We start from the raw sequence: 23,747 nt of genomic DNA, 5'->3' as shown, positions 1-23,747 counted from the left end.
TTCACAGGCACCTAAACTCGTGTTCAGGCAAGGCCATCAAGGTGTGTAGCGTTTTAACCCTTGCCAGGAGTAAACAACTGTAATGAGACGTTCTTCAAACAAACATATCTCATTGCAAAAAGGTTGTGAAAAAAATACGTAAATGAAAGAAATTCTGTTACTCACTTAGAATTTCTGGGTATTTAAGCTTAGCCAGACATGACCACTATTTTAAAAATAGTGCTCTAATGAGGTAAGACAAAGTTGAATCGTGAATAAATTATTCACATGAATCATCACTAAAATACCACTAATCTAAAGATAAAATAATTAAGTTACATCAACTCGGGTCATTTGGACTGTTCCAAATGAAGCAGCAAACTAATTCTTCAGCCAGCCTTCTGACTCGAAAGCTCTGAAATGGTTGGCATTCTTCTCCTTTTCTCTCCAGCATATTTAGTCCGTAACAAACAGGCTTTGAAAGCTTCTGTCAACAGTAGAAACACAGGATAATTTGATGGGAGTTTGTTTCAGGTCAAAAGAATTAACCTTAAGTGGTGTGCGTGGCTAAAGTTGGATCAATCAGACAAGAAGCATGATCGTCAGGTCTTTCAAGATTTACTTAAGGCCCTCCCACTCTTAAAAACCCTCTTCGGTTAATTTTGTGTGTCCTGCTTGGTATGTGTAAGGTTCCCTCCTCTCCCTGCCACACACCCGGGTAGTTTCCACTCAAGGAGAAGGCACGTACTTCCAGATGGGCTGACCTGGGGGCATGGTGGGGGCCGGAGGATGCAGGGCTGGCCTGCAGGCTCAGAGATGGGCTCACCTGGGGGCATGGTGGGGGCCGGAGGATGCAGGGCTGGCCTGCAGGCTCAGAGATGGGCTCACCTGGGGGCATGGTGGGGGCCGGAGGATGCAGGGCTGGCCTGCAGGCTCAGAGATGGGCTCACCTGGGGGCATGGTGGGGGCCGGAGGATGCAGGGCTGGCCTGCAGGCTCAGAGATGGGCTCACCTGGGGGCATGGTGGGGGCCGGAGGATGCAGGGCTGGCCTGCAGGCTCAGAGATGGGCTCACCTGGGGGCATGGTGGGGGCCGGAGGATGCAGGGCTGGCCTGCAGGCTCAGAGATGGGCTCACCTGGGGGCATGGTGGGGGCCGGAGGATGCAGGGCTGGCCTGCAGGCTCAGAGATGGGCTCACCTGGGGGCATGGTGGGGGCCGGAGGATGCAGGGCTGGCCTGCAGGCTCAGAGATGGGCTCACCTGGGGGCATGGTGGGGGCCGGAGGATGCAGGGCTGGCCTGCAGGCTCAGAGATGGGCCTCGCTGGCTTAGCTGTGGTATGTTAAAGGGATAACTCACCCCAAGTCAAAACGGGTCAAGATTTACATACCAAAATAATGTGGTAGGACGGGAAGTTCCCACCCCACATGCAAATACAGTAACCAGTGTTATTTCGTTGAAAAAATGAATAGATTTAGCATGTATTGGCTTTAGGTCTTACTTTGTCAGTGACGTAAGGTGGATGAAGCACACCCTTCCTGGAATTGGGAACAACTTCACACTATACACTATTTAAATGTTGCCATCGCTGAGGTGGTAGTTTTTATTTATTTCTCTCAGTTCGTAGAGTGCTGGTGAGGTCATCTTTGCGGCTGCTTGTTTAATCTCATTGGGGTAAACAAAAACACACAAGCATCAGATTATCTTATTCAATCAAACAAACTGTCCTTTGATTCCTGAAGTTTATTTAAAAGCCCAATGGTTCACTCTTGATCTTGCTTATGAATGAAGTCATGTTCCTTGCCTCAATCCTAAATATAGTCCTCTTCAGACTCGAGCCTATCTGCGTCGCAAAGGCCTAATCATAACCTTGTTCCTTCACTGTGTTTATTTTAGTCCACTCAACCTTTAATTACCAAACTCAAAATCTATCTTTCACAGGTCTTTCATTTGTTAAATTGTTTTGACCACCTAAATTATTATATGCATTCAGCTTCCAATAAAATGTTACCACATTTGGAGCGTTGATGTGGACATATGGACAGCTTGCGGGCCGTGGTGTCCCCCCTCACCACTGTTCTCCCAACCGAACCTACTGGAGAGCTTTCTGCCACGGTATGCGCTATTAGTTGGTTGTCTGCAGAGTCGCTTTACGAATTAGATCTATTCTGGTCATTCTAACTTAAATGTTGAATTTGTTCACGCTATGGATTATGATTGTAGCGTTAGAATCCCAAGTTTGACAAGTTATAAACACGCACAATCCCCTAGAGTTCCTTGTAAAATGTACAGATTTTTATTGCCTGAAAGTTATTTCGCCCCTCCTATCTATGGATACCAAAAACATGACTGTTAAAGAAAATCTTTTTTTTTTTTTTTTTTTACAATTTCCTCCACAGAAAGGTTCATCAGAACAGTATGCATCATTGTTCTCCCTTAAGAATTGTCTTCCCAGTACAAAACAACACTATCTCTCACATGAACAACTTAAGTGACACTTGTTTCAGCCTTTTGTGTTAGCTCTGCTGTACCCAACGTTCAAGCAGTCATCTGTCAGTCTTGAGTTCTGATAAGGCCGCTCTGTAAACACTACGCCTGTGGCTTTGGAATCTGTCCACGGACATGAACGTCCAATAACACTGCACCTGTTTTCTGAGGTCTGTTAACCAGAGTAAACAATAATCACAAAATGGCTTCTTATTATATAGTCATGTCTGGCTCTATCAAAACTTAAATGTGTTTGGCTTCCTTCCGAGAGCTGTGTCCTGCCGTTGCCAAGTCAACGGCGCTAAACTGCTGGTCCGCTTCCTCCTCCCTCTTTGTTACCCACATGCCCAACTCACTCGCAAATTCACAGCGATGTTCTTCTTTTGAAAGATAGTTTCAGCATTTTCATGCTTTATTGGACAGTTACAGTTGTGTGACAGGAAAGGCAGGCAGGCAGGCAGAGAGGGAGAGAGGCAAAGCTCAACGTACACCATAACGGCCTCAGAACCAAGCCCTAAAACATGTGAGTTGCACACCGAAAGGTCCTAGCTTGAGTCAATTATATTTCTAAATGTTAACAGACCTAATACTGTACACTGAAACGTAATCATGTCACACACAGCGAGAGGTTACAAAAGCATGGCTCTCATTAGCACCTGGCCTGGAATCAATATTGTGTGTGTGTGTGTGTGCATCTCATAAAGCAGTATCAGGGACGTGTAGAAGCAGTCGCCAGCTTCTCTACCCAGCTGAACGTGCGCTGGGAGCTGGTGGTTAGAGTTGCCCCCTTTCCAATCCCAACACTCCCTCCTGTCCTATAGCAGGAGCTGATGGTTAGAGTCGCCCCCTTTCCAATCCCAACACTCCCTCCTGTCCTATAGCAGGAGCTGATGGTTAGAGTCGCCCCCTTTCCAATCCCAACACTCCTTCCTGCCTTGGACCAGCGTGGCGTGAGATCCGCACAGCACCAGCCAACATCAAAACATTGCAAATCTATTTTAGGTCCATATAAAATAGGTCTCCTGTGTTTTCTTTTGGAGATACCGTAGGTTGTGATGCAGTAATGCCTCAGTGGAGCACTTGTAATAATGACATATACACTTTGAACAGAGAGCTAATTGTTTTGCCGCTTCAAAGTTCGATCCGGTAGACTTGTTAACATCAGACTGTGCAAATCATCTCAGAGAAAATGACACCCCCACCCAATGAGTTGCAGTCATGGTTTTTAATCTCTCCTGCCCTCAAAGGATTGTCCGCTCTGGGTCAAATGAAGACATTTTCCCACAGTCCAGTTGGAAGTTAAATCTTATGTCAGAATGATGGATGCTTGCTAGTTGTGCAAAAGATTAACAGAAACCATTGTGTGGAGAGCCAGATTCAGTCGTCCACAAGTGCTCAGATGGAGAGCAGTAGTGCAGGCTTGTGTTAGGAAGAGAATATATTCAGATACTGTGGAAGGGATCAATACTGCTTTAAGGATAATTGAGAAAAGTTTTTGCCTTGTACATTGCTGAAATATCTTCTCATTAGATGTTATGCTGGCTCTTAATGTGTATTATACACAAGTTGATTTAGATTGGATAAGAACTCCCCAGTGAAGACTTGAGTCCCTTACCACAAATCTCCCCGAGGCCCAGAAGGGAAGATGACAAGGGTTGTTTTGGCTAAAGACGGCATTCTTCACATTTTTGCAGCGGAACAAACACATTAATGATAAGGGGGTCCATTGTCACCATGTGGTCATTTGTCACCGAGGACTTAAACACATTATCAGCACCAACAGGAAGATGATGTGTTTACTGTGGATTTGATTAACAGCTCTTATTAGTTTAATTTGCCAAGTATTCCATCAAATCTGTATTCTATCATGGGCTTGTTACTACTACATTAATGATGTTACCAGTCCAAATTCTTATGATTTTGGATTAAATGTTCTTCTAACCTATGTGTGATGGTATGTAACAGACGTAGCTACGCTCCGTCACAACAAGGTGTCGTTCCCCACTCTCTGGGCTCGAACGCACAACCTCTGACTTGCCAAGCGCGACCACTACCACCTACGCCAAAGAAAAGCTAGCTATTCATTGACGCGGGTGTCCTGTTACATACCTGAGGAGTGAGTTTCACAGGTTCACACCCGTTACGTTTGCAACGGGTGTGAACGGGTTGTTTACATTGGTAAACATTACACAATTTTATTAGGTTCATAGTATATAAATATATACAAATGATGGTGTGTGCACAGCCCCCAAAGCTTGGTAGAGTCATAGGTAAGATGTTGAGGAAACGGCCAATGATTTGGACATTTATAATGTGCTTGGTTATGGTTTTCACCCTTGTGATGGCAAAGCACACAGATTTATCTGCCATGTTCTACATTTTGTTTAACTTTTAGAAATGTTTTTTCAAGCCTTTATTTGAGGCTCAACATAGAAGACTTTTATAGTTTGTGTTGAACAAAGTAATCAGGAGGAAGCCTGGCTGGGTCCCCTAGAGCTTTCTTTCAATTCTGACCACAAAGAGGTTCTCACTGTGACAGCTTGTGGACATCTATGCTGTCCTTGGATCCGAGCACAGACATGTAGTCAGTAAAAAACAGGAATTAGAGAAAAACGCTAAACCCCTTAGTCTCACTTCTTCTGACAAAAGCACAACCAAACCATGTCCAAGAAAAAGAGGGAAAGAAAATAATTGCTTCTCAAGGGCTTTTTGGTGGGTGTGGGTGTGTGGGTGTGTGGGTGTGTGTGTGGGTGTGTGTGGGTGTGTGGGTGTGTGCTTCACAGAGGTAACTCAAAGGACAACCCCCTCAACACCCCCCCCCCCGCCCTCCCCTCTTTCTTTCTTTCTTTCTTTGCCTCTCTTCCTTTCTCCTCCCTCCCCTCTGTGTCCTCTGCCTTCTCACACATGCTAACACACAGCCCACCTGAGGAACACTGCCTCTGCCTTCTCACACATGCTAACACACAGCCCACCTGAGGAACACTGCCTCTGCCTTCTCACACATGCTAACACACAGCCCACCTGAGGAACACTGCCTCTGCCTTCTCACACATGCTAACACACAGCCCACCTGAGGAACACTGCCTCTGCCTTCTCACACATGCTAACACACAGCCCACCTGAGGAACACTGCCTCTGCTTTCTCACACATGCTAACACACAGCCCACCTGAGGAACACTGCCTCTGTCTCTGCCTCGTGGGACAAGGGGACATCTCAGAAGCGTGTCTTCCACAGAGACGGTCTCCGTGGCTCACACGGCCTGTCCTCAGAAGGGGAGCGCTGGCCTCGTGACCTCATGTTTGAAGGTAGCGGGTGGCCACAGGTGCAGACAGCCTGTGTTTGACAGAGGCTCCCAAAACTAGGCTCTGATTTCACCTCCTGAACTCACCTGGTTTCTGACGCGTGGGAAAACTGGGAAAGACTTCTTTGTACCAGGTAAAATAGACACACACCAAGACACCTACGTAGAGCTGTTTGGTGAAGAGAAACCAGACTTATTATTTGGATGGGAGCCATTATTGGATGGGGGTGATTGAGGGCCCTATCTTAGTTACATCTCTATTTGGGGCTCCAGTACCTGCCAGTTAGTCAGATGGTTAGGTGACATTGTGGAGGGTAGGGTTCATTCATACTGGGGGCAGGCACAACTCTGTTTACTGCACTTGGCAGGAATGTTAGTGCAGTGTATAGTGCAGTGTATTTGAATCTGTCCATTTAATTACAGCTGTGCTCAAGTTTTCTTCTTTTTCCCTGACGTCCAGACAGCTGCTGTGTAATTTGGTGATTGTACCCTTCATGGCCATATTTCAGATCTTTCTCGCTTGGACCATAGCTGGAAAAGTAGCGCTCAAATGCAGAGGGCTGTGTTAAGAACAGGGTCGTTTTGATCCGTATTTAATTGCTCCATTAAAGGATTCCTTAGTTCTTTTGAAGGCAAGTTAAATAAACAACAAAATCCCGTTTACTGTAAAGTATGAGTAATGCAACTCAAATACCAACGTTCGTATTGGAAAACTCCTCTCGGCATGTGCGCAAAAAGCTCAGATAATGAAGGTAACAACTTGATTTGCAGCGGACCATTATGCTAGTATCAAAGTTAAGTGTTTTCTGGAAGTGCTGCAATAGGGAAGACCATTGGTGACCTGCTGCACCCTGTCTTTGAGAATCGGTTGTCCACAAAACGGCTGCAATCTCTGTAATCGCTCCCCTGAAATGAAAACGCACGTGTGTGTGTGCATTCCTGAGTCTCTGTTCTGGTTTGTGGGTGTTGGTGTCTGGTGTGAGTCTCTGTGTTGCTCAGAGAGAAACTGCCTCACTTTTGTCACCCTGCACATGAGCCTTGAAATGTAACCTCCGAGCTTGCCTGGTTAACTTCCTGTGGCTGCCAGTAATGACAGGTGTGTGACAGGAAGTCACCTTCCACTTCCCAGGAACGCTGAAGGTGAAAAGCCGCTGAACAGAAACCATGCAGCCACCATCGTATATATATGTCTTAGTTCCAATTACTGCCGGCCAATTACATTCACTGGCTTCTACTCAAAAACGGGTTAAAACATCCGTCTTGAACAACAGGAAGGGAGTGTCCTCGGAAATAGAGTTGTTGGTGGTAGCAGTGTGGGGACTGGAGAGGATGGGAAGGTGTCACTCCTGTACAGCTGGGCTGTGGGTAACTAAGGATGGTAATTTGAAACAGAGCGCTAGTATTTGTCTCCAACCAAGATGAAGTTGACTCATTTTCCACCAGTGTGATTTCCCTACTTGCGGTGTTAAACCACTTAGCCAAAAATTGATTTCCTAATTTTACAATTAACGCCAATGACCAACAACAAGTGTTGATTAAATGATTCATTTAATGTCCCATCTATTAAATTCTAAAACATCCAGTTTAATGACAAGTCCAAGTCCATGTTGTGTAATTGGGCAGCAATGTTAAGTTGCTGTTGAGTTTAAATATACATCATTTTATATTATTCAACATAATCCAGACCCAGCTAAGACTACCAGAAGTTTCCTAATCATATAACCAATATTCTGACCCATTCCCCTTTTAGGAAAAAAAATACAAAGGCAAGAAAAACCTCAACTTAGATGTTTGAAGCTCATAAACAACATCTTGATAAAAGCTGACTTTATGAAGTTCATGCTGCGACTGGTTTAGTGCACCTGCACAAGCAACTGTCTGCAGATGAGCAGGTTTTCACTGTTTGTTTGTTTGTCAAATCTGGCTATCGGGCAAAAAAAAACTAATTTAATCTCTTCCCCACCCTCCCCACTTCTATTATAAGAAGTCATGAGCGGGTCAGTGAACTGAGATATGGCAATGTGTTTCATACAAGCCCATTTCAGAGGCTGTGCTATTTTATTGCATGCATAATTAACATGTTGGACACACACACACACAGGCTACAACAATCGGAGATTCTGAAACTCCTTGTTAGTAGAGACTGACTTGTGTCGGGTCAGGTCTGGTCTGGTGAACCACAATCTTTGTGCTCTGCTTGCTTTCATACAGGTGGTGTCTCGGTTTAACAAAGAAAAGACTTCTCAAACAATATTGTTTTGAACAGTAGCCCGCAGTACATAGAATTTTACATTCGTTGGCAGAAATGCTTCTGGTTCAAACGAGCTGTGGGACTTTCTCGGGCTGGCCCCCGAGGCATGCTGGGAAGGCTGTGTAGCGTTAAGTTTAGTTTCTGCGGGTGCAAGGGCGGGGAAGTGACTCTGGGGGAAACAGAGAGACCTGGTTACTGATGGGGTTATCGTGCACTGGCTTTCAACACACACAAAGATAATTCAGCTGGAGATGCTGACCTGTAGATATTGTTGGATAAATTAACTGAATGCCAAACAGCATGGAACTTTCCGTTAAAATAAATTACTAGAGTGACTTTGCTCCAACTTTTCCATGTTGTAGCTTTATCTGAGTAACCATCTAACATTTGACACTAAACTAACTGATTCTGTCTCTAAACAGGATAAGGTACAGGTTTAAAAATGTCCATCAGGATTAATGAGACAATAATCCAAGTTTTGCATTCTTTGGCAAGGTTTTCCCAGATTAAACAATCGTCATGTCGCTCTGTTGCAGCGCTCCACATACTTTGTGCTAAACTTAAATTTAGTTTCCCACCAGTAATTTGAAAGCCAGAAGAATGTGGAAAATGATTGTTGGAACAGAGAGGGAGGGATGATGCGCCTCGTTTTGGTCACTTTGGTGTCTGAAATCTTTAACTGAGGCAGCGTTTGACCACATGTGCCAGACTGGCTCACTATTCTCAACCAAGTCATTCCTCTCAGAATTCAGCCATGAGTCTAATTTACGATAAGGCATTTCTTCATCTTTTTAGTTTTCTTCTTCTATGCTTTTGCGGCACAGGAACTAGACATCTGCTGCTCGAGCTCTTTCCACCTGTTGCTGTCTCTTTTTATTTTTTTATTTTTTTTTGCCTTCAATTATTTTTTATTTATTTTTTTTGCCTATAATTAATGCCTTGTTGGACAGTTTCAGTGAACAGTCCTGCATGCCCATTCTCCTCCGGCGGGGTTGTGGAGATCACCCTTCTCGCCAGGGCAGCACGGTGCAGCTGGGAGCCGCTCTGGGCTGGGCTGGGCCTGGGAGTCCTCCAGCTCAGCCTGGACGCTCTGATGGGAAGGCCCCGCTCCCAGGGCAGCTCAGCCTGGACGCTCTGATGGGAAGGCCCCGCTCCCAGGGCAGCTCAGCCTGGACGCTCTGATGGGAAGGCCCCGCTCCCAGGGCAGCTCAGCCTGGACGCTCTGATGGGAAGGCCCCGCTCCCAGGGCAGCTCAGCCTGGACGCTCTGATGGGAAGGCCCCGCTCCCAGGGCAGCTCAGCCTGGACGCTCTGATGGGAAGGCCCCGCTCCCAGGGCAGCACGGTGTGGACCCCATCCAGATAATTCAGTCTGCCTCGCTCGCTACACGTAGGCGTGCAGGCTGATCGTTTCTGTACGTCGACCAACGCTGAATTGTTTTAAAGATGCTTGGAACCACGCCATTGGGACCTTGCACACAGGCAATCAATGATTTCTGTCTATGAAGCAATCAGGAGAACATTAGAAAAGTCTAGGCTATATGTGGGACCAAATGAAGGGAGGTTTTAATAGAATTTCGAAAACACCATTGCGAGAAGCAGGATAGCATTTTCTGATTCGGCGTGCCCTGTAATTTAAAGTATGTGGGTTCAAGCCACTTATTTTGTGGTGGAGTCTTTACTGGCGAGTTCTCTGAATAAGGCCGTGGACCAGGCGACCTCAGGGGTCGAGCTGTAGCTGCCTGATTGACCGAGCCGCTTCGCTTTTGGTATCTGGCCACGGTTGTCCTGCCCTCAGGGCTAACCTCACTGGGCGTAGCGTCCCAACCCACGGCTGTCCGGGAGAGCTGGGCCGAAGGACACCTGCTCCTGGTTTTTATTTATTTAGTTTCCTGCACAAACACCCATGCAAAACTGTTTATGCATGCAGATGGAGTGCACATGCTGTAAACAAATGCCCTCCCGTTCTTTAAACCACTTTTCAAACAACGTTCAAGCTCGTTTTCAGTTTTTGTCCTCTGTTTAACATCTGTATTTTGATGGATGCATTTTCTTGAGTCGGTTTGTCATACCTTGCTTGGGATATGTTACTTTTGTGTTTAAACAGAGCTGAAGTGAGGCTGGGCCACATTGTTTAACAGATTAGTTGCAGCCTGCATGCTCTCCGTAAATAGCTCATATTCCTCTCCTATTTTTAATCAACAGCCAAAGACACTACGCTCTAAAATGCTAGAAAAGAATACAGATATAAAGTTTAACCACCGAGGAGACCGAGTACTCTTTGGGTATGGTTTGGTTGTGCATTTTTGTTTCTTTCGCCAAGACATCTGTCTAGTGACACGCCCTGTAATTATAAGTGAGGAAACAGCTTCTTTTGATTATTTTCATCATTATTGCCTGCGTGTGCATGCAAAATCCAGCCTGTTAAGACCATTATGATAAACAAGAAAACATTTCACTTAAACCGACTAAAGTAATTTAAGAGTAAAAATGATTTCCTTTTTAAGCTGAGAAGAGATCTCCCGCTACATTGGGAATCTTAGACGGCGGCACCACAAAAAATGTGCTGTCATATAAATTGCAATATGTCTCTTTTATGTATGGAAGAAACAATGTGAGAACATTCCTAACTGACACTTAGAATGTTATGGTTACAACTTGTAAAAGAAGGAAGTCCTCTCTTCAGGCAAAGGTTGAAGAACGTGAATTTAAATCTGACAAACATCCTCTTGGAGCACGTAGTGTTATGTCAGGTATGTGTGTGTGTGTTTGCACTGTATGTGTATGTGTTTATACTGGATGTGTGTGTGTTTGTTAATGTGTGTGTTGGTTTGTGTGTTCATCCTGATCTTACTACGGAGCGTTTACACAAACATCCTCAGCCTGGGCTCTCATACAGCGCCTCACATCCAGCCTGTCGTTCTGTTGAGGAGCAGCCAGGGTGCAAAACTAACTTTTTTTGTCCACCGGCCAAATGGCTAGTAGTCAATAGGTAACCAAAACAGGACGTGTGTTTGAGTAGGTCTCTCCAGAAACAGGAAATGTGTTTGGGTAGATCTCTCCAGAAACAGGAAGTGTGTTGGGTAGGTCTCTCCAGAAACAGGAAGTGTGTTTGGGTAGGTCTCTCCAGAAACAGGAAGTGTGTTTGGGTAGGTCTCTCCAGAAACAGGAAGTGTGTTTGGGTAGGTCTCTCCAGAAACAGGAAGTGTGTTTGGGTAGGTCTCTCCAGAAACAGGAAGTGTGTTTGGGTAGGTCTCTCCAGAAACAGCTCACCTCAGCACGTCCGGTGTTCTCATCTCCTACTCAAGCCCCGCTGTGTGAAGTCTCCAAGTCAAGCAACCCCTCCCAGCTCGCCCCGGCCCTCCCCTTCACAGAACGCACACACACTCACTCACTCACACTCACACACACACACACACTCAGTCACACTCACACACACTCACACAATTTTCCCCCTTCAAGGAATATCTAAAGAGGGGCGAGGGCAGAGCCTGCCAAAAAAGTAGAGTCCGACCTCAAACATTCCTGTCATACAGGCCATGTTTTCATTACCCCAACAAATTGACACAGTTGTTAGTGATGGCCCAGGATTCCTCCTAAAGTGCAGCCCACCAATAATAAACGGGAGGGGCTGCTGACACCCCAGCACACCTGCACAGCTCTCTGACAGGGCAAGACTGTTCCCAGGACAGGGAGGGATGGTGCTGGGTGGTGGGGGGCTGGGAGGGCGTTGGGCATGAAGAGTGAGGGGTAGATGGGGGGGGGTGTTCACAGGGAAGAGGGGCCAGGGGGTTCCTGGTAAAGGGTTATCCGTTAGGGGGGGGGGCTGACACCCCCTCCACCCAGGCCCCCGTCCACACAGACACACACCCACTGCAGATGCTTGCGTCAGTGGAAAAGCCTCTGCCGTATAGAGAAACCACCGCTGTGCGTCAGGGCAGCTGTGTGATAGCAGCCATCCCCTCCCAGCAGCCCTGCTCTCCCTCACTCCCTCCATCTCTCTTTCTTTCTCTCTCTCTCTCCCTCCCCCTTCCCTCCATCCCTCTCTCTTTCCCCTCCCTCCATCTCTCTTTCTTTCTCTCCCTCTCTCTCCCTCCCTCTCTCTCTCTACCTTCCCTCTCTCTCTCCCTTACCTCCCTCTCTCTCTCTCCCTTCCCTCTCTCTCTCTCCCTTCCCTCTCTCTCTCTCCCTTCCCACCCCCTCTCTCTCTCTCTCCCCCTTCCCTCCCTCTCTCTCCCCTCCCTCCCTCTCTCCATCTCTCTTTCTCTCCCTCCCTCCATCTCTCTTTCTCTCTCTCCCTCCCTCCCCCCATCCCCCTCCCTCCCTCTCTCCCTCCCCCCCTCCCCTCTCTCTCTCCCTCCCCCCATCCCCCTCCCTCTCTCCCTCCCCCCCCCTCCCTCCCCCCCTCCCTCCCTCCCTCCCTCCCTCTCCCTCCCTCCCTCCCTCCCTCCCTCCCTCTCCCTCCCTCCCTCCCTCCCTCCCTCCCTCCCCCTCCCTCCCTCCCTCCCTCCCTCCCTCTCCCTCCCTCCCTCCCTCCCTCCCTCCCTCTCCCTCCCTCCCTCCCACCCTCCCTCCCTGACTGCTGGAAAGATAGGCTGTGCAGAGAGGACGAGAGTGTTTGTTCACCTGTCGCCTGGGGGATCAGGGAGGCTGTGTGTTCTCCCTGCTGGGTAGGACTCTCACTCTGGGAGTCACACGTTATGCTGCACGTTGTACACACACACACACACACACAGGATGTCAGGTTGCCCTGCCATTGTGTCCCCACCTGTAGGACATTGTCAGAGCACAAAAGAGCAGCCCAGTGCATGTCACTATGCTGTCAGCCTCTGCCCGCCTGCCGGGGCCGGGGTTTGTATAGTTACACACATCTGTGTTCCTAGAAGGGGACAGGGGAGGGGTGGTCTTAGCCTACAGTGATTGCTGACACCAGTGTCAGCCTTCAGGCACCAAGAGTCCACACCGGCTGTTCCACAGCAGTTTAGAACCGGAAATTGCCAGAATTTGGGACGTTTTGCTGGAGATGGGGCTGGGTGCTCTAGCTAATCTCTGTGGGCAGTGGAATGTGATTGGAAAGGTGACTCCAATGATTGGTTCTACTCCTGCTGATTCTCTCCCTCTCTCTTTCTCCCTCTCTCAATCTCCCTCTCTCAATCTCCCTCTCTCCTTCCCTCCCTCTCTCACTTCCATCTGGTGAAGTCTTTTCAAGATTGACTGCGGGAGCACAGAAGCCACCATATAGAGTAGCAGGCCCGGCCCCCGGCCAGCTGTGAACCAGATAGCATCTGTTTAAACACTACAGAAGAAGAGCTCTCTCTCATGTTTTAACACCAGAGAAGAAGAGCTCTCCTCCATCTTTAAACACCAGAGAAGAAGAGCTCTCCTTCATGTTTAAACACCAGAGAAGAAGAGCTCTCCTCCATGTCTAAACACCAGAGAAGAAGAGCTCTCCCACCCTGCAGTCCTGTCCTCCGACCGGGATTCACACGGAGAACAGGAGAGCCCCACCCTGGAGGATCCCTAGGTCTGGCTCATCAAAGCATGTTTTGTTTACCAGCCTGTTATCAGTGCGCCGCCCAGACAGAAACATTCTCTCCACACCTGAGTGTGAAGGTTCTGCCACCAGTTTCCCCCTCCTCATTCAAAGGCCTTATCAGTACGAACCATTTCAAAGTGGTCTCCTCACCTAGGGGTACGCCAGTTCGGGTCTTTTGATTTTCTTTGAGTTTTGACGAGGAATCTGTTTATCTTTTGATTCACTCGCTTTGTTTAAGTTTCCCTACAGATGTGGTTTGAATTTACACTAGACCTTTAGACTTCAAGGGACTAGCGTATGGTGGCAGCAGGCAGAGATTGCTAAACAGATAGGTTAGAAGAAAAGAACAAGGATGAAAGTGCTTGCTTTGGGATTCCCATCTTTAGCGTTTGGTGAGGGGCAACACATTTACACAACATTCACATTGTGGATGAGTCTATTGTTGCTCTGAACTTGCTGTAGCCAAAGAGCCACCAAGCTAGAATTTGAGGCCAGACTTCAAGACCGTTTTTTGAGCCTCAGAGTTGAATCGCTTGCAAGCGTTCTGCCGTTGCTCTGAGCAGCATGTGTCACTTCCTGTCTGAGTGGGAGTCTTTGTATCAGAGCTGTATCTCCATGAATAATGTCTGCCTCCTCTTGGTTGTACTCAAAGCAGGATGATCATAATTATTTACCCAGCGTTTCCTTCTCTCTCTCTTTTTACAGTCAATTATTTTTATAAGGGATCGAAATGCTCTCGGACAGGAAATATCTGGCTATATAGACTACTCCCACAGACTGAAAACTGAAGAATTCGAACAATATTTCAGTGGAAAGAAGAGGCTTCTGCCAAGATCAACGGATTTAAGGTGAGCCTGCTCTTACTGTAGCACGTCCATGTTGGTTGGGAGAGCTTGCGGCTCAACAGATTTTGACAAGTTGGGCGCAGAAACGTTGTTCTGCTGGATTAGAGACCCAACAGGCTTAGACCTGGGCTGTGAAAATGACAGACTTTGTGGTGCACGACAGTGTTGGTCGTTGTGGCCTGGACATACCTTTCAGCACCGGGTTTCAAAACAGACACGCAGTCCTGCTTGTGACTGGGCTGATGTCTGGCCCTGCCCCGGGCCACTCGCACACAGGCACCACTACATCCTGCCTACCCTGGGCCGCTCGAACACAGGCACCACTACATCCTGCCTGCCCTGGGCCGCTCGAACACAGGCACCACTACATCCTGCCTGCCCTGGGCCGCTCGAACACAGGCACCACTACATCCTGCCTGCCCTGGGCCACTCGAAAACAGGCACCACTACATCCTGATGAGTGCTGAGAGAGACATTTGCAAAGCGTCTCCCGTGTAAATGGACTTGGAAGTCCTCAAATGTTGATGGATTTGGAGGAACAAAAGGGTTAAAAGACGCTTTTTATTGGAACGATAAGACAAGGCAAAGCGGGCTGGGTTTGAATCCGGCCTGGGCTCTTTGCTGCATGTCTTCCCCTCTCTCTCTCTCTCTCTCTCTCTCTCTCCCTTGCCTCTCCTGTCACACTTCACTTAAAAACTGTCCAATAAAGTACAAAACACGCCCAAAATTGTATGTAGAGCGAAAGAAAAAAATTGAGTTGATACCATCTTCTGGGTCATTTCGTAAGAGGAGCATTGTGTACATACGGAGTTGGAATCACTGACGCCAACACCATTTGTACATTCGAGATGTTTTCACACAGTCACGCAGTCACACATCCCCTACATTTCAGATCGCCTATGTGCTACCTGTCCCAGCAGCACTAACTCACCTGGGCAGAGCTGACCGCACGCAGGGGCCAGCTGCTCCTGTCTGACTCACTACAAACACCTGGGCTTGTATCGCCTGTTCCCTGAAGTTGACCCTGCAAAGTTACAGCCTTCAGCTCACTGAGAAACAGAAGGCTGGTCTGGACAGTGTGTCGCATTGCCGTCCCTTGTATCAGATTTTAAATGATATGACGGATATGTATTTGAGTATTTAATCCTGGTCTTTCCCATTTCAACATTTCAATCCAGAATATTATTAATGAATCCATGAACAAACGTGGGGAACATTAAGGTATTGCAGATGTTCTTTAGCCAGACAGCTAGAGAACATCAAGTCAACTGAACATAAATATGAGATTCTTGTTCGAATGTGAAATCGAAGCGTGGGCAGAGTTACAATGAAGTTCATGTGCTGCAATCAGACGTACACACTCTGTGCCTGCTGTTTCATCCAAGATCACGGAAATCATTCCAAACAGGTCTTTTCATCTTGTAAATACCATAAATACATCATTGTAAATAGTGTTGGGAACTGAAACGCTGTGGTTGATCCATGTTTGGCTTTTACCCGTGAGGAGATGTGAAGTTTCTCATCACATGGGCTTTTCTTTTGCCCTCACATGTCTAAAGCCCAGGCCTTTGTTATGATGTGTTCCTCGTCCTCACCACACACACACACACACCACACACACACACACACACTTGCACAGTCACCTAGTATAAATATGCTTAAAAACTGCCACAAAGCCTGTCCTTTTTGTTGTATTTACGTCTGTCAATCTCTTAAGCAAGTAAATACCAGTCATTCTCACCATGACCGCCCTGTGTGGAGTACAGTTGCATCTGTCAAGCTTAGTTGCTAAAGTTTACAGAGTTCAGACTGTGACCAGGAACACTACAATAATACCAGTACCAAACCAGGAGCACCATTCACCTCCTGAAAAACACGGGCCACAAATATGGACCTCTTCTGTCCTCTTCTCACTCAGTATCTTTCTCTCCCTCTCTGACTCCCTCTCTCTCTCCCTCCCCCTTCCTCATTCTGTCCTGCTCTGTCTCTCCCTCCCCCCTCTCTCTCTCCCATTTCCCTCACTCACTCCCTCCCCCCTCTCTCTCTCCATCACCCCCCTCACTCCCACCTCTCTCTCTCTCTCTTCCTCACCCCCCTCCACTCTCAACCCTCTCTCTCCGTAATCTCCCTCCCTCTCCTCACCCCCCGCGCCCTCTCTCTTTGTCCCTCCCTGTCACCCCCTCTTCCTCCCTCCTCTCCTGCCTCCCACTCTCCCTCCCTCCCCCCCCCCCTCTCTCTCTCTGTTGGGAACAATAACACACAGTGCGTGTGGTTTCCTTTAAGAAGGACCAGATGCTGGATCTGCTGCCCACTCTCTGGACACGGATGCACAGAGCCCTCCCAACCGCAGGGCTCAGTCCCAGCCCTGCTCCACGCCACAGAGCCCAGGGACGCCAGCTCCAGCCTCCACCTCTAACCTCCAGCCTCAGCTTCCAGCCTCCACCTCTAGCCTCTACCTCCATCCTCTCCATCCAGCCTCCCTCTCCAGCCTCCCCCTCCACCTCCCCTCTGACCAGGGGTGGATAGGTTCACCAGCGTGTGTGGAAAAAAGAGAAGCCGTTTAGCGTGCTGCATGTGTACGTCTTCAGATTGACCTTGAGGTTACAGTAGGGAGGGTGTGTATGTACCTCCTCGTGCTGTGTGTTTTATGAGGTGATGCTGTGTGGTCTGATTAGCAGGAGCTAGCCCTGTCGTTACTCTGACGCCCAGCAGAAAGAAGAAAACACAAGCTGACAGGTCATCTTCCATGACTAATCTCAGTGAACTGTATTAATAATGGGAGTCATAAATCATGGAAGGCGATACAACTACTGTTCAGTCTGAGGTATTCCAACACAGCCGCTCCACCCATTGATGCAAACACACACACACACACGGAGGTTGTGCGTGTGTGTGGTTAACTGAGTGGTAGGTGTGTGTGCCTCACACACACCTCCTCCCGGCCCTCTCCTAATTACCCCACAGATCTGCAGCTCTGCTATCCTGCTTCCTGTCTCTCCAGATGCGCCTCCATCTTCTCTGATGTCTATTTAATGTTCCCCGGCAAAGTGGCCATCTGTTTATGCACTCTGGCTCTTCAGGTCCCCTGCTCTCTCTCTCTCTCTCTCTCTCTCTCTCTCTCTCTCTCTCTCTCTCTCTCTCTCTGTCTTTCTCTCTCTGTCTTTCTCTCTCTCTCTGTCTCTCTCTTTCTCTCACTCTGTCTTTCTCTCACTCTGTCTTTCTCTCTCTCTCTCTCTCTCTCTCTCTCTCTCTCTCTCTCTCTCTCTCTCTCTCTCTCTCTCTCTTTCTCTCACTCTCTCTCTCTCTCTCTCTCTCTCACAATCTATCTCTCTGTCTCAAACTGTCTTTGTCTCTTGCACTCTATCTCTCTATCTCTCTCTCTTGCACACATTCTCTCTGTCTCTGTTCATTCAGTTTCTTTCAGAAACCCCAGTCTTAATTGGTTTATATTTACGTCTCAGTTCATGATGTTTAAAACTACTGTCTCTCTCTCTCTCTCTCTCTCTCTCTATCTCTCTCTCTCTCTCTCTCTCTCTCTCTCTCTCTGAGATATCTCTGAGATACCGTCTCCTCTATGGTGGCCTGCGTCGTCCAGTGTGTGTTCTGTTAGCCTTGTCCTCCACCCTGCCTCTATTGGGTGTCACCTGCACACGCTCAAACAGGTACATCAGAGAGACACCTTCATCTCAGCATCAGCCCTGCTCTTCCTACTGCGGACGGCTCTGCTCCGCGCCAGTTTCAGTGTGGACGCGTTACTGACAAGGTGGTCCATTAGACCTGAACGGTCTCCTCTCTCCTGGCCAAGCCCATCCTGCCTCGCTCCACAGCCCTGCCGCGCACCTGGCAGCCTGACTTCATTTCTGCCGCTACGAAAATATATTTGCATTGCTGTCCTCCTTTATTAGTTTATAATACGAGGGAGAGATTGTTCCAGACCCAGAGGTATTTCCAGGTTGGCCCGAAGCATTGTCCGTGCTTGTGTGTTTTGGGAGGCTGGCCCGGACATTTAGTCTTACAAGCACAATAGTTTTCTGACAGATAAATGATTCCCTGACATTCCTTACGTTGCGTGTTGATCTTCTCATTTTGATAGATTAATTTGATAGATTGGACATTTCTATCGGGGCGGGGTGATAAAATGATTTTGGGCCTCCTGCCAAATTTCCATGGAACTTCTACAGATGTATAATCATGAATTAATGGTTTGATTGGTCAATGGTAATATAACGTTGGCCTTCGTTTGGAACCGGAAAGTAAGACTGTAACTCTCCGAAGTTATTATCGCGAGCCGTAAATCTCTTATCATTCGTTATGAACCATAAGTTAGCGAAGGTTGAGTGTTCATGCACACAACTCTCTGTACGGCGTGTTATTCTAGAAGCCTTTTCAAAACAGAGGAAGACCCGGGATCCCTGTTGTGTAGTCGACCTCCCCCAGCGAAGATGATGTGGTCTCTGGTGCTTCAGCCATACGGAGGAAAGTAGTTTAACACCCAGTTGTGTGGCTGCGTTGTGTAGTGCCTCAGGCAGTGTGCAGAGATAAGCTCCGGACTTGACAGCCAGCCACAACACCTCAAACACACAACAACATGCTCGATTTGATTCGACCATGTAGAGCTAAAACAAGCTTGATATTTTTCTCTTATTAGCTCGGCGCAGTTATAACGGCTCAAAAAGGCTGATTTTTTAAACGCGAGATTGAGGATAAACTGTTCTAAGTTTGTAATGTTTGGTACTGTAGTTAAAAACCGTTTACTGCGCTAACTGTTGGCCCTCTGCACAGACTACATCTTCCAATCTTGCTCCGCTCTCCTGCGAGACTATCATGACAATGTTGACATAACGATATAACATATCGTTATGATGAGATAACAACGGCGGTAACTGCCGTTACCATCGCGAGTGGAAGGACGCGCAGTCGTTTCTACGGCGACGGTTGCGGTAGTTGTTTCCACCAGGCCCCAGGTCCTCATGCTGAGCAGTCCGTGTGTCAGGGTGTGGTGCCGTCCAGCTGCAAGGCCCTGCTCTCCACCGAGACCATTAATATTAAAATGACTTACTAGTTATGTTTACAGTGATATATTGGGGGGGGGAAGTCACCGTATTTTCATCCATCTGGAATGTTCCTCTCAGCGGAGTCGCCCACCTCAGACAGGCCTGCTGAAAATGCGTCCTGAATGTCCTGTCACTCTACATCAGCTCTCTAGACAATGTCTCAAACACTTTCCATCTGCTGTTTCATGTTCAGTGTTAAAATATCTCACATCTGTCCTATTTTACTACCAAAAAGCAAGTGGTTTACCATGGCATAAAAGTGGTCTACCAGCAAAAATGTTAATTGTTGTATGGCATTTCGGTATAAATTCTGGACCTATGTGACTCAGCGAGTGGGGAATTTCTATTTAACTCAGACTGTAGCATGCAGGCTTCTGGTTCTGTCCTACCTTGTGATTTGAAGCCCCATTGTCCCTCAAGCTGTCCTTGTCCCTCCAGCTGTCCTTGTCTCCATCTGGGTGTGTCCAGTCCTCTGTGTTGACGGTTCAGGCTGCTCTCTCTAAACCTCTGGTGTCCTGGTCTCTGTGTCCTGGTCTCCTGGTCCTAGCAGCAGCCCGTGGTGATAAACACGGCCCATGTCCTGGTCTCCTGGTCCTAGCAGCAGCCCGTGGTGATAAACACGGCCCATGTCCTGGTCTCCTGGTCCTAGCAGCAGCCCGTGGTGATAAACACGGCCCATGTCCTGGTCTCCTGGTCCTAGCAGCAGCCCGTGGTGATAAACACGGCCCATGTCCTGGTCTCCTGGTCCTAGCAGCAGCCCGTGGTGATAAACACGGCCCATGTCCTGGTCTCCTGGTCCTAGCAGCAGCCCGTGGTGATGTTAAGATGCGGTGTGGGTCCTCCAGAGCCTTGCTGAGATGAAGTCTCCGTCAAGCTGATTTACCGTCCCTGGCTGTTGAACCAGGGACCAGTCCAAGGAAGCCTGCGTTGCTAGGAGACCAGCAGCAAATGCACATGCCCTTTTTCTTTTCTCGTCAAATAACAATTTTTAAATTTTATATCAGAAAGTTCCTTCTGAGATGAAGGGGCTGTGTTTGTTGGAAGGGCTGCATAGGTAGAGGAGGGGGGGGGGGGGGCGATCATGTAACAGCCACATGTTTACTTGTCATTTGTAGCTTTACAAAATGTGTTTGTTGTCAGAAGATACTCATATGAGCAAAATGAAAATGCGTAGAAAGTCTTTATAATGCACCAGAGATTGCTACTGAAACAAATCTCACTAAACACTGGCCCGGAGCCAGACCCCTGCCAAACGAGGACAATATTTCAAAGTTCACTGTGGCCTAAAATGTGAATGTAAGCATTCTGTGATTTATTTTTTATGGTCCAGGTCATTAACGGTTTACATCTGTTGTTTATCATGTATTGGACGCTGTAAAGCGGGGCAGCAAGTGATATACAGCATGCAGCGCTCTGGCCTGGTTCCAGTAGTGTTATTATGATCACGCATGCTATGTGCTGTTTCTCCTGTCCTGCTCCCCCTCCTGCAGTCCTGTATACTGTGTCTCTCTCTAGATTTTTACACACAACCTCCTCCCTCGAGGTCCAACTTTCTTCTTGGACCACAAACCGTTGCTGGGGAATAATGGAGGCCCTGCTAGAGCAACCTTCACCGCCTCGAAGTGTGATATTTGGAGTTGTGTTTCTGCTAGGCAGCTGGTCCTCGTGGTGCTGGAGCGGGAGATGAGAACCTCTAAAGAGGGCCGGTGTGTCACTGGGACGGACAGACTCTCTCCTCCACCCCTCTCTCCCCCTCCACCCCTCTCTCCCCCCTCCACCCCTCTCTCCCCCGCCACCCCTCATTCCCCCTCCTCCCCTCTCTCCTCCACCCTTCTCTCCTCCACCCCTCTCTCCCCCTCCACCCCTCTCTCCCCCGCCACCCCTCATTCCCTCTCCACCCCTCTCCACCTCCACCCCTCTCTCCTCCTCCAGCCCTCTCTCTCCCTCCACCACATCCCCTCCCTCCACCCCTCCGATCCGATGTAAGGCTTACTGTATATGACTCATTCTGCTCTGCAGAGCTGTTACGATCCTACAGTTACACTGGCCGATCTCTGCGCCGCAATGCGCTCTCTCAATCATGTGTTCTTAAGCCACGTTTTTACTGCTTGGTTTTGCAGGTGTGTCTGATTTATCAAGGTGAGAAGTTGCTGACAGGATGTTTTGGGAGTTTAACTGGCAGATTCATCCAGAAAACGTGTCTGTGTAACAACACAGCACTGTTGTTTCATTTTGGTTTTAGTCGTTAGGTGAGTTGATTTTGAATCTCAGTCTTGTCTGGTAAGAGTTATATTCCGAGTGAAGTGTCTCACCAGGTTCACCAGCAGGTCCTGTTCACTCTTCCTACTCTTTCTCTTCACTTTCTTGTTCTTAAGAGGTTCCTGAAGGTTGGACTGGCAGACGTGTCAAGAGTGCTGGGAGTGTAGCTGGTACAGAGTCCTGTAACAAGGTGGTCTGAGCCCCTTATCGACAAACGAGCGTTTGGACTACCGAAGATTCTTCAGCTCCTTTTAAAAAAATCGTAAATGTTTGTATTTATTTTGCCCCCGGTGCTTTACTTAAAACCAAATTTCCTAACTGCTTAAGGGGTGCTATTTTCTCAAAGAAAGTAACCCACGCTGCTGCCCCCCACACGCTGCTGCCCCCCACACGCTGCTGCCCCCCACACGCTGCTGCCCCCCCACACGCTGCTGCCCCCCCACACGCTGCTGCCCCCCACACGCTGCTGCCCCCCACACGCTGCTGCCCCCCCACACGCTGCTGCCCCCCCACACGCTGCTGCCCCCCACACGCTGCTGCCCCCCCACACGCTGCTGCCCCCCCACACGCTGCTGCCCCCCCACACGCTGCTGCCCCCCCACACGCTGCTGCCCCCCACACGCTGCTGCCCCCCCACACGCTGCTGCCCCCCACACGCTGCTGCCCCCCACACGCTGCTGCCCCCCCACACGCTGCTGCCCCCCACACGCTGCTGCCCCCCCACACGCTGCTGCCCCCCACACGCTGCTGCCCCCCCACACGCTGCTGCCCCCCACACGCTGCTGCCCCCCCACACGCTGCTGCCCCCCACACGCTGCTGCCCCCCACACACTGCTGCCCCCCCACACGCTGCTGCCCCCCCACACGCTGCTGCCCCCCACACGCTGCTGCCCCCCACACGCTGCTGCCCCTGCACATGGCCCCCGCTCCCACACATGGTTGCTGCTGTTTGAACTTGTGTAAACAACAGAAAAGTGGTAGAGGAAAGAAGGATTCTATCGGATGCCATAAATTAATCCACCATTTATTTTGGAACCCAAACCTTTATATGGTTTCAGTGCCTTATTATCTTCAGCTTCACCTTAATGCCTGGCCTTGGAGAAATCCAACACACCACCTCAGGTCAAATTGAAAACAGACTTGACATTCTTCTCTCCCTCCAAAAGATAAATCACATCATGGGTTGGTTGCTTGTATTTATGATTTTTTTTCCGGGGGGGGGGGGGGGGGGGAACAAGATTTGTTTTATAACCAGCTGTTAAACGTTGATATCATAATGGGACTGCGTGTAGTAGTACTTTATAATCAGTTTTTTTTTTCTTCTCTGTTTCCAATATGCTGAGTTGTGACCTCTGTAAAGCGCTGGTGTCACACGCAGGGTAGAATGAACAGGTTGTTTTAAAAGCTCCGGTAGAGCAAGTCAATAATGAAAACCGTCCCGCACAGATACTGTGTCAAGCAGCACAGCTTGGACTCCCACGCTGGCTGCATGACTCGCAGATATTTTGCCATGTCAACTTCTCTCTCTCACGCGACACTGTACAAGTATGTTTTATAACATTGTTGTTTTTTTTGTTTTGTTTTTTAAGGTGAGTTTCAATTCTGTCATCTTATAATGACTTTCTGCATTCCCTTCACACAGCTTCTATAACTGGGACACACAAGTGTCCACCTCCAACCCAAGTGCCAACTACCAGGTGATCGCAGAGAACTCCTCAGGCCTGCTCTTCAAGAACAAGAGAGACCGAAAGATCCTCAACGTCGATCCAAAGGTAGGTACTCGTCTTAGAGACTGGAAGCTGTTCTCCATGGTAACCTTTGGGTTGTTGTGTTTCCCATACCCATGGCGACCAACAGCTGACTAGCTGGTTCTCCCGCCGACAACCATCAAACTTTGCTGTTTGCTTACCACCTGGATGAGAAGGTGGGGGTATAGGTAGGTGCTCTGTGTACCCAGACAGCCTGACAGGGGGGCTATAGGAGCCACCCCAGCCAGAAACAGCTTCATTACCAGCTACAGTCTGACCACACTGGTT

The 23,747-nt window shown here is 48.5% G+C and overlaps 1 protein-coding gene across 1 annotated transcript in view; it reads left to right on the top strand.

Moving 5' to 3' along the window:
• The window catches only part of cfap299 (cilia and flagella associated protein 299), a 41,868-nt gene that overhangs the window by 15,958 nt on the left and 2,163 nt on the right, over nucleotides 1-23,747 (top strand). Inside the window, exons 2-3 of the mRNA XM_062451347.1 lie at nucleotides 14,259-14,401; nucleotides 23,354-23,483. Of these exons, the coding sequence (XP_062307331.1) occupies nucleotides 14,259-14,401; nucleotides 23,354-23,483 (273 nt within the window). The remainder of the gene's footprint in view (nucleotides 1-14,258; nucleotides 14,402-23,353; nucleotides 23,484-23,747) is intronic.

This window comes from Osmerus eperlanus, chromosome 25, assembly GCF_963692335.1.
Source record: "Osmerus eperlanus chromosome 25, fOsmEpe2.1, whole genome shotgun sequence".
Taxonomy (NCBI): domain Eukaryota; kingdom Metazoa; phylum Chordata; class Actinopteri; order Osmeriformes; family Osmeridae; genus Osmerus; species Osmerus eperlanus.
The sequence above is the reverse complement of the archived record's forward strand: the minus strand, read 5'-3'. Positions and strand labels throughout refer to the sequence as shown.